At 36.2% G+C, this 13,937-nt stretch overlaps 1 protein-coding gene across 8 annotated transcripts in view; it reads left to right on the top strand.

Annotated features, from left to right (window-relative positions):
* LOC306859323 (ensconsin-like) overlaps nt 1-13,770 on the top strand; it is a gene marked incomplete at its 5' end in the record, with an annotated part of 37,436 nt that extends 23,666 nt beyond the window's left edge. For 2 of the 8 annotated variants that reach the window (XM_079400317.1, XM_079400316.1), the window contains 14 exons: nt 945-1,043; nt 1,898-2,008; nt 2,149-2,250; nt 3,746-3,862; nt 7,178-7,359; nt 7,531-7,673; nt 8,626-8,870; nt 8,963-9,113; nt 9,211-9,379; nt 10,387-10,491; nt 10,568-10,609; nt 10,740-10,794; nt 10,912-11,050; nt 11,685-13,770. In XM_079400317.1, coding sequence (XP_079256443.1) covers nt 945-1,043; nt 1,898-2,008; nt 2,149-2,250; nt 3,746-3,862; nt 7,178-7,359; nt 7,531-7,673; nt 8,626-8,870; nt 8,963-9,113; nt 9,211-9,379; nt 10,387-10,491; nt 10,568-10,609; nt 10,740-10,794; nt 10,912-11,050; nt 11,685-11,895 — 1,871 coding nt within the window. In that variant the 3' untranslated portion in view covers nt 11,896-13,770. The remainder of the gene's footprint in view (nt 1-944; nt 1,044-1,897; nt 2,009-2,148; nt 2,251-3,745; nt 3,863-7,177; nt 7,360-7,530; nt 7,674-8,625; nt 8,871-8,962; nt 9,114-9,210; nt 9,380-10,386; nt 10,492-10,567; nt 10,610-10,739; nt 10,795-10,911; nt 11,051-11,684) is intronic. The other 6 variants (XM_079400319.1, XM_079400318.1, XM_079400322.1 and 3 more) reach the window with 4 other exon arrangements.
* Between the last annotated feature and the right edge of the window lie 167 nt (nt 13,771-13,937).

Raw genomic sequence — 13,937 nt, 5'->3', positions numbered from 1 at the left:
CACACACACACACACACACGTGTGCACAGAATGATCAATACGGTTATACTGTAGATTCTGGAAAATTTAAAAATACTCACACATCAAATGATGTTGCTTGTTGTATCGAGATGTTATAACATCTTCACATTTTCATACTTTCAACTTTTGTCTGGATGACAAAAAAATAGACAAGCACATACACACACACACACACACACACACACACACAATCAAATACTGGGAATGTTTGAAGCCAAGTAAGTTGCTTGCTAGTGCAAAACATTAAGTTAAAAGTGCCACTCAGAAAATATACAAATTTATTGTAATACTAGGGCTGTACGATGTAGGCAAAAAAATTTTTTTTTCCTGATTAAAATGTGCGGTTACTATTTGAAACGTGACATAATTATGATTATTGCTAAATCAAAATATGTAACAAAATAAGACATTTCTATTGTAATTTCTCTGTAATTTTATTTCTCTATAACTTAAATTAAATATTTTAGAAAAAATAATAGAATAATAATTTTTACAGTGCATATAGAATTCTTAAATTAAAATATTAAGATTTATGGCTGTCTTAATTTATTTTCAAATGTAAAACAGTCAAGCTTTTATTTAGTTGGAAAACTCAGGAAACCCTTAAAGCTTCTCTTTTGTATTGCAATTTCAGTTCATTTTCGATTAATTGCGCAACCCAAGTACAAGCTCACTTTAGCCTGCTTTTCAGGATTTAAAGTCCTAATATCAGTGATTTTTAGAGTGTTTAAATATAAATTCATATTGTTTGCAGTACAGCTTATTTCTTTATGCTCTGCTCACATGTGCTGACTCCGAGGCATGAGCTCACTGCACACTCCCTTTGTTTCCTTTATTTACTGCTCCATCAATATCTTTCTCTTTCTCTCTGTATGCTTCTGTATCCATCCTTCTCACTTCTTCTCTCTCATATTCTCTCTCAGGTTTTGATGATTCTGCTCTCTTTTCATTGGATCTAGCTGGGCTGGAGCACTGTCATGGTGTTTACAGCTTGGTGCATCAGCAGCAGTTTCGATCGAAATGTGAATATAATAATCAGTGTAGAGCAGCAGACTAGCAGCATTAGCTAAAGCTTGTAGCATCACCCATAAATGATTTGGATTTCTTTTCATTTCCCGTCAGCAGTTAGCATGGAGCCAGAAACACAAACTGCTTAACCAGTAGTATGTAAGATGTGACTTCTAGCTGTTTTTTATTTTTTGTCCCTTTTTTTTTTGTCCCTTTTTTTTTTTTTAACAATCCATCAGCTTTTATTCTTTCATTCAGGTTTTTATTTTTTGCTATTACACTTTTAAGATGAATGCATTATGTATTGACCTGTAATGTTTGATGGTTAATATATAGATACTAACTGAAGAAAAATTGTTTTGTAAATAAATGTATTCACTTTTTTTTGTCTTCTAAACTAATTTCAAGCATTAAAGCTTAAGCCTTTAGATAATTTTTTTTAATTACCAACTAGTTTTCCATCTATTTCATGACCCCTTTAAAGTCTGATAATGTCGATATTGGTGATGTTAGATCCTTTTAAAGGTGTTTAAAGACATCACAGATGTTTGATGTTGGTTTTAAAGTCGTCAATGTGTCTGTCCATTCTGGGACACACAAATGGAAGGCAGATTGTGAGCATTAAGCAGATGAGTGTGCCATCCTCCTCTGTAGTCTTTTGTAATAGTAGCTAAGCACTTTTCCTCAGAACTGACTTAAAAATTAGCATCCCTAAACTACAGGTAAACACACAGTAGAAAAAGTCTTAGTAAAGCCTTTTATGCCCTCTTCCTCATTTTCTATCTCCTTTTAGTCCTTTTTCAGTGCATTTGTCTGCATTATGACTAAGTTTTGCATCTGATGTTGTATCTTGCATCTGTGTTTGTAGATACTGACAGAAGGTCAGTCTCCACTATGAATCTATCCAAACCCACAGATCCAGTCATTTCCAAACGCCTGTCATATTCCTCAGCCACCTTGCTGAATTCACCAGATAGAGGTATACACTCACACTATCTCTTTACGGTTTACACAATCACATAGCCAAATTATTATTATTATTTTTTTTTTAATAGTTTACCAAGAATCACCTTGTTGAATTGATGTTGTCTTTGTGTGTATTTGTGTGCCTTACACAAGCCTTACAGAAGCAGACATCTCTCTCGTCATCTTGCTTGATTAAAAAAACACAATCTAAATCCCAAATCTCCAAAGAGAAGATCCCTCAGGACAAATCAGCAGGTGGATTTTAGAAATCCAGGAATCTTTCTTGATGCTCTCTACTACTGAGTTCAAGCCTGTGCTGTCCGGGGCTCCAGACTGCAAATAAAATGATCATAAATGGAAAAAAAGCCTGAATGAACAGTTCACAGAACAATCAGTTACAAAACTTTTGTGTCTATATGTGACTTCAGTTATGTAATATATTACATTTCTTTAAAATGCATGCCCTTTCCTCCTTCACAGTACACAGTAACTGTTGGATGAGAAGTGACGTGTTCAAGTAAGAAGCTTTGCACTCAATGAAGTGCATATTCTATTTCAATGTAGGCATTACCATTGCATCTACACAATGTGAGCATGACCAAGTGCTTCTAAAAAATAAGTCTATTGTCAGAAAATTCAGTAATTTGTAATTTTCAGTCTTGAGCCCTGGTTACACACAACTCTGGAGTCATGCAATCTCTTCCGGTATTTACAAATATTGCATGTTGGTTTATGTAAGTTAGTTTATGAAAGTTGTAAATGATTTATTCAGTGCAAACAATAAGTTAGCTATAACAATAATGGGAAAAAGTTCTATTGCGTGTGCATGCTGCATGCTTTATTTGACTATATTGTTAACATGTTTTGATATTTATTTCTTGCATGCTTTTTTCAGACAACATGAAATCAAAGACAACATGAAATCAAAATAGATGTATTTACTTTTTAATGTAAAATTGTGCATCCTATTTTAAAGAAGCAAATTGTTGACTTAATTTAATATTTTTCATTATGTAGTTACTGAAATTACTTTACTGCTGCGTGACAGGGTATGTGGAGTGGACCAGATAATATTAATTTCATAAACTCACCAACTCACTTTTCATGGTCCATTTAAATCCTTATGGATATCATCAGGTCCTGCCCAAAAATATTCTCCCAATTAAAAATATCACACACATTAAATGAGTTGTGATTCATTGCAGTTTCATGTTGTCTTTTCACAAGTGGTTATGTTTATGGTAACAAACTCTGTTTTTATTTTATTTATTGGTCTAACTTAAAGAAATAGTTCTCCCAAAAATTTGCTGAAAATGTGCTCACCCTCAGGCCATCCAAGTTGTAAATTAGTTTTTCTTCATCAGAACAGATTTAGAGAAATGTAGCATTGCATCACTTGTTCACCAATGGATCCTCTGCATTTTTGGGTAAACTATTCCTTGAAAATGGGTTGCAATTGCAGTTTCATGTTGTCTTTCTGCTAGTGGTTACATTTAGGGTTCCTTTATTGGTCTCGATTAACATAGAACTTTAAATAAAACATGCATGATTCATTATCACCAGCAGATGATGCAAATAGGTAACCTATTCTGGGCATATGCTATTATGAATTCATGCGATGCATCTGTGTCAGTTGCTCTACTGTTGCATGTGCAAACTGCTTCTTAGCATTTTGTCCCTGGACAACCAAATATTTCCTTTCAATGACAATAACCGTATATAAGAGAAAATGTGCATGTGTGTTGTCCAGGTATGCGTCGCATGCCTCTTACCGCATGGGAGAACACAGTGATCAGTCGACTACAGACACCAACACACTCCTACCTGGCCAGGAGTCGCAGCGCCATGTCTTTGTCTGGAGAAGCAGGTAATTCCTTAAATAAAGAAAGGTAATTCCAACTTTTTATCTAATAATTATTCTCATTCTCATAATTATGGGACAAAAAGTCAAAATTGTGAGATGTAAGCAGTTCCTAGAAGAAAAATCTGCATTGTGAGATAAATTTTACATTATTTTAATTCCAAAACAAGCATAATTGTGAGATGTAAAATCAGAATTCTAAGAAAAACTATTCTAAATTGTGAGGTATAAACTCACAATTATTGGTTTTTAGCTTGTAATTGCAAGATTTCTTTTTTTTTTTAATTAAATATATATTTTCAATTCCATAGTGGGGTTAAGCTTTCATACAAATAAGATGGGAAATTAGCTTTGTGCCTTTTTTGTTTACCAGCCATTTTAACTTTTTCAATTCACATGTATAAAATAATATCCATGCACTGAATTATGCATGTGTTGGTGCTTGAAATTCTTCTCAAGTTAAGCTGAGAAATCTTATAGGTTTTCTGCTACATTGAGACTGCTGTTTCAAAGTAGCTTTAACTTTGTCTGCGACTGATACTTATACAATAGCTGAACTTCATAACATTTTATTTTGAACACACATGTATGTACAAAGAAAGAGAGCAGAGAAAGAAGGAAATGAGAGTATTGTAGAACAGTGAGGGCTGTTTCTGGCACGGCCCGTGTCCTACACCCTTTTCCAGAGGTGGAAAGTAACGAATTACATTTACTCGCGTTACTGTAATTGAGTAGCTTTTTTGAGTACTTCTGCTTTTTAAAGTAATTTTTAAAATCTGTAATTTTACTTTTACTTAAGTACATTTTGTTTGAAGTATTGTACTTCGCTACATTTTAAAACGCATTAATTACTGAATAAAAAAAAATCGCTCCCTGGAAACTACTGCAGTAAATAATGGGCAGGAGAACAAACTGGCGCTAAAATCACAAGAAAGATACAGACGGACAAGACAGGCGTTAATGGTGCAGACCTAGCTGAAAACCAAACCCCGTCATATTCGGCTGAAGTTGAACTCGAAGGAAATGAAGTGAACCCCTGGCCATATTTATGCTCTATTATGCAGTGTAAGCTGTGTTTGCCTAGGGAGACCAAACTAGCAGCTTATAAAATCTCGACATCAACCCTTCGCAAGCATGTAGAGGTAAGCTAAATACTTGCATCATTGCATTGGTGGTTAAAATCAAGCTTTGGCAGTTTAGCAAAAGTTTTTGCACAAATGAGCCAAAAAGACAGTGGTGCAGGGTGTGCGATATATATCGTCTGCGATAATATCGGAATTGTTGTTTTAACGATGTGCGATTTGATATTATCAGTATTTAGCCAAAAACCAAACAAAACACTCCTACCGTGTGTGAAGTCTAGTAACTTATATTAGACTAGTGTGCGTGCATTCTTTCACTGCGTGATTCAGTCTGTTAAAATGCATTTAAAATGATCACAACATTGAAGATATATGGGCAGAAAATGTATATTTATATAATTTCATATACTAAATCAATATCTCACGAAGAGTGCCGTTTTTCTCCAAAAATCAGCATGATTATGTATAGATAACTTTTTTTTTTACAACAGTTCAATAAACTAGGAGTTAATTAAGAAACTTGTCTTTTAGACACCATATTGCCTGTTTTTGCTCTATTTCGACAACAAAAATAATCCCAAACACAGCCACAGCACTGTTTTGCGTCTCTGAGCAACATGAGGGTGTTTCATTCCTGAATTAATCAACTGTTTAAATGATTCGGTTCAGTCGCAATGACTCACTTATTAACAGTGACTTGGTGACACCTACTGGCGGTTTTAATTTCACATTTAAAGTATCGTTTTATTATTTTTTATTATTTTTTAAAATAATTTTAAATGAGTATTCAACATTTTATGTCTTGTATATCAAAGTATTATTTCTGCATTTGTTACTGCAGGTTACATGCATTAATGTCCTGCATTAAACAGTGTGTAACTACATCTAAATGCCACTTCAGATGAAGCTTCTGTGTTTGTCAAACTCAGTTCCTGGAAAGCCGTGGCCCTGCCGAGTTTAGTTCCGACCCTGCTCCAACACACACACCATGTAGTTTTCAAATAAGCCTAAATGATTAGATTAGTATATATACAACCCTAATTAAACACAGCTGATCCAGTGTTTAATTAGGGTTATATCTATACTGTGTAGGGCTGTGGCCCTCCAGGAACTGAGTTTGACACCCTTGCCCTATCCCATTTTTGCGTCCCTCCCACTGTTAAAAAGTCATTTTTACTCTGAGTAAATTTTAATGAGCTATTTTTTTTACTTTTACTTGAGTAGATTTTTAGCCTGGTACTTTTACTTGTACTTAAGTACAATTTAATTAAGGTAATGGTACACTTGAGTAAAATTTCCGTACTCTTTCAACCTCTGCCCTTTTCAGACAGACTTTTCTCTCAGAGACAGTCTTGCCCAGTTGCTGCCAACTTCATCTTAAACTGATGTGTGTGTGTGTGCGCACAAATGAACCTGATGCTTAGCTAATCTCTCAGTGGCTTGTGTTTCTTGCTAATCGTTTGGTGATTTTTCTGGATGGGGATGCTGTTATCAACTGATTAAATTCTAACTTGGGCATCAGCTTCATCATTGACTCCGGAATGAAAGTGTCTTGTGTTGTTCAGAATGAAATACTACCCCACTGTTTACTGCATACTGTGCCGTACTATTTACTGCCTGCTGTTTTTATAATTGTGTGAAACACTTTGCAGTGTGAATACATATTTCAAACAATAAGTATGCTATGTTGTTGTTAACCTCATTACATTTTATTTTTACTGTAGTAAATGGTTTTTGTCTCTGAATTAAAAATGTTAGTTTTTAAGTCTAATCAAATAATTAAAGGCATAGTACTAGAATCACATTTAATATTGTTACTAGATCATTTGTCAAGCCAAAAATGTCTAGTGCAATGCATTATAGGATATAATATGCCATTCTGTGTGTTCTGGCTGTATAATTAATATTTTGGCAATTTCAGCTCCTTGCTTAAGTAAATTTACCCAATGAGCACAGTATACATCATGCACACTGCAAAAATAGTATGGTAGTGTGCCATTCTGAACAGTGATGGATGATGTGGCCTAACTTTTTCCTAGAGCTTTGTAGGCTAATATGTTTGCTAATACACACTTTCTTTTTCTTCTCTTTCCACTTTTTTATCACTCATTCACCCCTTTTTAACCCTTTTCTCCTGCATACCTGCCTCCCTCCCTGTCACTCCTCTTGTCCGTATTGAATCCATTTATTTATCCCATAATACTCCCTGGTCGGTTGGTTAAACTTGCCTGTGGTACAGTGACCCCCATTTGTCCTCGCTCAGCCTCCTGTCACCCAATGAGCTCCATGTCCTTCAAGTCCATCCAGTCACGCAGTGCTGAGCGACCAATCAAAGCTGGCCTTAATCTTGAGAGACCAATCAGAGCAGGGTTCATCCATCTGGAGAGCAGCACTTGCAGAAAAACCACCCAGAAATTCCCGGTAAGTAAACACACAAGTTTAGTTATTGTTGTACAGTAATTGTGTGATTTGTTTGTGTCTGTGCAAGTGCCATATGCTTTAAAAATCAAAGCAGTTGACCTTTGTATAATGTATTATGGAAGTACCATAGACGTCTCTCAGAGGATGTATTTTGTGCGTTTCATTGGACAGATTGACAGGAAGGATAAGGACAATGTCAGAAAGTCATGGAGTAACCTGGCATATCCAACTCCCAGTCTGAGCCTGTTCACACCCAAGAGATCTCCTTCACCTGTCGGTCATCACAGCAGGGTCACCAATCCATCCCCCAACAGGTATAAATGCCATTTTTAAGATGAAAACAAGATTGTAAAGAATAATATATAAGTATAAAGGCCTATTCACACCGCACAGACAAACGCCAACAAACTAGTTTGTTGGATCAGTGTGTAACCCCTGTGGGCGTTTGTTGGCATTGGTTGGAGTTTGTTTTCACCAGACTGAACATGCTTAGTCTGCGTTTGTTGGGTCATGGAATGTCTGAGCAGTGTGAAGGGGTTTTCCAACAAACGACAACAAACTCTGACGTTTCACGAACCGTTTCCATGACGATGCACATATTTCACTTAAAGCGTGCTCTACCCACAGCCTCTTTTGTTTTATTCGTCATCTTTTCAGGCAAAGAATGACACGCAAAGACATTAATAACAGTAAAATTTTGATTGTGGTTACAGTATCATCAGTTTCGTCGCCAATCAGACTTACACCAGACGTGAGCGTCACGGTGTAACGCGACAAAATACAATAGAGGTTCTGTTGATTATAATCAGTGACACTGTCTACACTGGATGCGGCGCGATGCGACAACAGTCGCATCTGGTGTAGACACGGTGTTACTTGACTCTCTGTGACTCGAAGTTTGTTGGTGTTTGTTGGGACAGTGTGAACATGACGGTTATTTTTAATAAAATTCTAAATCCAACAGCCAACTTGTTTGTTGGAGTTGGTTGACGTTTGTCTGTGCGGTGTGAATTGGCCTTAAAAGTATCAACAGGGCTTTTTTTGGACTGAAAAATTTGCATCTATAACTTTCTGTGTGTTCTGTTGCGCTCATTTGTTACATTATCATTCATTATCATTACATTTATCAAGTGTGACCTCAAAACAGACCGGCTTGGAATCGGCAGACTGACTGGTGCATTTCTACTGTGTAATAAAACCTAAAAAGTTTATAAACTACTTTTTGCTCACTGCTTGATTTGTTGTTGTTGTTGTCTATTCGTCAAGGGGCTCTACTACTAAACCCCCTCTGAAGACACCTAACCCCAAAAAGTCCAGGTCTCCACCTCCTCCAGCATCAATTCCTCTGTCTCCTAGTAACCCGTCCTTATCGCCAGGCAATCTCAGGCCTAATAGAGTGACATCAGAGAGCCCGAGAGTTACCGCAGAAGGAGAGTGGGCCAAAAAAGAGGATGTTGAGCCTCCCAAAATTGAACCAGAGGCTCCTGCAACTAAATCGGAGCTGTCTGCTGGTCTGTAATGCCGCACAACCATTAGTGAACCATCAAGTTAAATTAAACTTGCATCAATTATTATACTCCTGTACCTTTTTCTGGTTTTGTAGAAGGTTCTGGAAGTCCTCCAACAACACGGCCCTCTGCCGGCACAACAGATCCTGAGGAGGCATCACGTCTGCTGACTGAGAAACGACGGCAGGCCAGAGAACAAAGAGAAAGAGAAGAGGAGGAGAAGAGACAGCAGGAAGAGGCTGAAAGGTATGTTTAAGAGATTTTCATCAGCCAAACCAAAGGAACAAACACGCATTTATTTTGAGAGAAATTTTGAAATCATTATGTGCCTGTGTGTATGCAGGCGCAGTAGGGAGGAGATGGCCCGCAGGAAGGCAGAGGAGCGGGCGAAGAGAGAGGAAGAGGCACAGCGGCAGGCAGAAGAGAAGAAGAGACGAGAGGAGGCGGCGAAGCGTTTAGAGGAGGAGAAAGCACAGAGGGAGAAAGAGGAAGCTGAACGCCTGCAGAAACAGGTACACACAACATTCTCATTCATTAATCACTCCAGACAGATCAATAAACACTCAGCACTCACTGTTTGCTTCGGTAAGATAACTTGTGAACATTAGGGCTGTAAATAGATTATAAAAATCGTGATAAATCTCATGACATTTTGGTAGATAATTCTTGAATTTAAGGGGAATTTATTTATATACACACACTATCGTTCAAAAGTTTGGATTTTTAAAAATAAATTAATAGTTTTATTTGGCAAGGATGCAATAAATTGATTCATAATGATATAATTTAGAATATTACAAAATATTTATATTGCAAATAACGTGGTTAAATTTTTGCATTTTAGCAGACACTTTTATCCAAAGTTACTTAAAATTATTTTGGACTGTTGTTTTGAACTTTCTATTTATCAAAGAATCCTGAATAAAAATGTATCACGGTTTCCACAAAAAATAAAGCACCGCAACATTAATGATAATGAGAAATGTTTCTTGAGCAAAGACAGGAGTAATTATGAAAATTCAGCTTTGAATCACAGTAGTAAATTACAGGAATGAATATTCTTAAATGGAAAACAGTTATTTTGAATTGTAATAATATTATTATACAACATTTCTGTTTTTACTGTATTTTTAAAATCAATGCAGGCGTGATGAGCAGAAGAGGCTTATAAAACATTAAACAATCTTATCAACCCCAAACATTTGAATGGTAGTGTGTATATTTATGTCATTTGCTAATGTCTTACTATAAAATACATATATAATGCATAATATATGCATTCATTGTGTACTGTAGGGCATAAACTAGGGTTTATGGTTAATGATATAGAAATACAACAAACAATATGCTGCAATTTTCTAAAGCCACTTTTTATAATGTTTACTAGCTAGCATTAAACATGTAATTAATCTCCATAACATGTTAGGTTTGACAACCCTAAAGTAAATGCATGCTGATTTTATACATTATTATATGTAAAATGTTTCTGAATGTGTTTTTTGTGGCTCTGTATGTTCAGAAAGAGGAAGAGGAGGCTCGCCAGAGAGAAGAGGCAGAGCGTTTGCGTCTAGAGAGAGAGAAACACTTCCAGAAAGAGGAGGCTGAGAGAATGGAGAGAAAGAAGGTAAGCTAATTTCATTTTGAGTGCTTTTTAAGGTAATGGTAGGATTTAAATGTTACCTGATTCTTGTCTGTCGCAGCGCCTTGAGGAAATTATGAAACGCACACGCCGATCTGATCAGGTAAGATGTAATATCTGTGAGCAATTGCCTTCCTCTTTTTAGCATTGTTGCCTCTAATTTGAAGTGCTGGCTCATCACTAACACACTTTCTATTCATTTAATTGTTTTCCTATTTATTTACGTTTTGAAGAAGACCACCCCACAGAGAAATGGCGATGTCAGCCAGCAGAGCAGACAGAATTCAGGTGATTTTTACATTTACATGTGCATCAGTGTTTCCTTACTCTGACATGACATTTCCAATTTATGATGCCTGTTGTGAATCTGCTCTTTCTAACTTCCCACTCTCTTGTCTTTCTTAGTGAGTTCAATATCCAGCAGCCCTTCGGTAACTGTGTCGGCTCCTCAGGCTCCGGAGACCTCTGAGACAGTATGCAGTGACAGTAACGGACACACGGGGCCCAGCTTCGTTACACCCATACTGCTCACATCAGGTCACAGGTGAGACCAGAGCTCATATATATATATATATATATATATATATATATATATATATATATATATATATATATATATATATATATATATATATATATATATATATATATATATATATATATATATATATATATATATATATATATATATATATATAATATAAGATTATTAAATAGTTGTTGAGCTGAATTTTACAAGGTATTTTTGCTTTTATGCAAAAGTGTTTATTAATAATAATGATTCCTTTTTGTGAGGAATTTAAGGTGATATTTGGATGCTTACTGCACATTTGCTGTCCTTGTGTTTTCCTTTGAAATTGCTATAATTTGTCCTCATTTCAAAGTCACTTTGGTTAATTTCCTGCTAAATGGATCTGTATAATGTAGTAAATGAATCTCTCCTGACCTCTACTGGTGATAGGAGGAACTCCAATTTATTATTTTCTTTTCTAAGCACTTTAGATGATTTGTTTACAGACAGTATGAGCACTATTTCCATTTATTCATTTAGTAGACACTTTTATCCCAAATGACTTCAAATGAGAATACAAGAACAAGCATTAAAGCCAACAAGATGCTTAATCTGAGAAACTCAAACTTGATGTAAAAACCGTTTTGACACCTTTCTTCACTTCAAGTGTGGCTGCTCAGCTCAGAGAAAACGGCACTGTCACAGAGGCCTTCGAGGACGTCATAGAGGTTCCCGTGGGGAGCAAACTGTTCCGTCAAGATGGCGATGGAGAGGAGGTGGAACATGAAGAAGGGGAGAAGAGAAGGGTTCCCTTATTGGCTTTCAGAGAGAATGGCAGCACGCATAATGTGAGTGGACTGGAGGAAAATCCGGCATAGTAGCGTTCAGGTCAGTCAGTCCGGACACAACGTGGATTCGGGGTGACATGCGATGGCCCCTTTACCTTATTTAGATTTTTTTCCCATTATAGATGTTTCAACATTTGTAATGGTGGAAATGCAACATGCAACACAGAAATGAAAGAAAACCAAGTCATAGGGAGACCCCTCAATGTACTTCCCTTCATTTGACTTCAACTTACACACCTATAATGGCAAAGAGAAATTAAGAAATTAAGATCTCTCTACTTCCTGTAATCAGCTCCTATTTCCTCAAACTGAAGTGGTGCGCCTTAGGAACCACATCTTCTGTCTTTTTTTGGGGGGGGGGGGGGGGACTATCGTGGTGGCTGAAGTCACATCTAATGCTTGAAGAAAAGTATTGTCGCTGTCGTGGAAGCTCCTGTGAAGTGCTAACCATAAAGAATGTGTGACAAGAGAATGATGTTTGTTGTGTTTGCTTAGATTTATGGCAAAACCTTGTAGTTTTGCTCTCTTTATGCCAGCAATTGAGTGGCTGAACTCTCTGCTTAGTTTTATAATTATTGTTCAAATGAAGAGAACACATTTCCTTCCCTCTTTGCAAAGCTTGAACGGATTTTTGCTTCTTGAATTATGAATTTCGATATGGTTTGCAATGACCTTGTCCCACTCCAACCCAATGTACGGCTCTCTACGCAGTCTGAGTGAAGCAAAACTGTCGTTCTAAAATTTTATTAAATTTTTTTCTGATACGACTGGGTGAATTGGACTTGCTCAGGAACATATCCATGATATATTTAACTAAAAATGTAATGGAAAAAAGTATTAACGTTTAAATTAAACACACCCTTCCATTTCTTATTACAGTAATTGTGGGAAAAATTATTATATATTATGTAAAGTGTGAAGTATGTACATTATGTAAACAGTTGTTCTACTGCCTATAATGCTAATTCTAATAAAAATTATTGCCTTTTTTGCATTAGATTTTGAGTTGAATGTGACTTGGATGTGTTTTTGTGAGGTTCACCCTGCTGTTGTTTTCAGCGGCATTAATCACAGACATTCGAAAGCAACTTGTACTATATAGAAACTTATGCTTATATGAAATGTAACGTCTATTTCATTGGTAGAACCCATACAAGCTAATCATTAAAAAACCTTTAAAATTAATCATAACTTAATTTAAAAAAACGAGCAGAATCTCTTTAAATTGAAATGCTGCTACCTGTGTCTTTCCTCTGCCTTATCAGATGAAGTGAAGTTTTGAGGATTTGTTTATAGGGCTGTTGTTAAAGGGCTGATATGTTTTTTTTTGTTTTTGAAAATCCTGTTCATCAATAAGCTCGTGCTGTCGGCCCTGTGAGTCCTGCTGCATTATTTAGCCGTTTCCATCCAAGCCCTATGAGACACAACCATCAATAGTTAATAGGGCTTATGGAAAACCAAGTATCCTATAGCCTATAGGACATATTATAAAGCGATTTCTCTTATATAAGACTATCTCAGTTTGTTTTTGTTGTAGTCAGTATCAGTGAATGGTCAGTGGACACCATGCAAAAAAAGAAGCAGGGATTAATCACATCTTGAAACCAATAAATTGTAAATCTTGATATGCAAATTCTAAAAAAGTATACATAAATCTTGCACAAAATCTGTTTATAAGTGTGAAGGTTTAAAAGAAGCACAACTTGTTTACTGAGATGTCAGGGACCGATTTCTCAGTGAAGACTTGTTTAAAGAGCACTTCTGATAAAGCACCCATGTGCCCTTGACCTAACCAACAGCACCGAGTACCACTTTAAATAAAACTGAAGTGTTTTCTCCCAACCAAGTCGATCTATATGCATGTACAAATGATAAAAATCAATAAACTTTTTAAATGGAAACGACAAAGGCTGCTTTGTGCATGTGTCTGTGTCAAATGAAGTTGTCACTGTAAATTACTGCTGTGGTTGTGCGATTTTTGACATTTTGCTGGCCTAGATGCATTTTGCATGTGAAACGTGAAAATGTTTGTGAAATGTGAAATCTTTTTTTTTTTTTTTTCTCTCTGAGGA

This window comes from Barbus barbus, assembly GCF_936440315.1.
Source record: "Barbus barbus genome assembly, chromosome: 40".
NCBI classification, from domain to species: Eukaryota; Metazoa; Chordata; class Actinopteri; order Cypriniformes; family Cyprinidae; genus Barbus; species Barbus barbus.
Note: the sequence above shows the minus strand (reverse complement) of the source record. Positions and strands in the feature narration are given on the sequence as shown.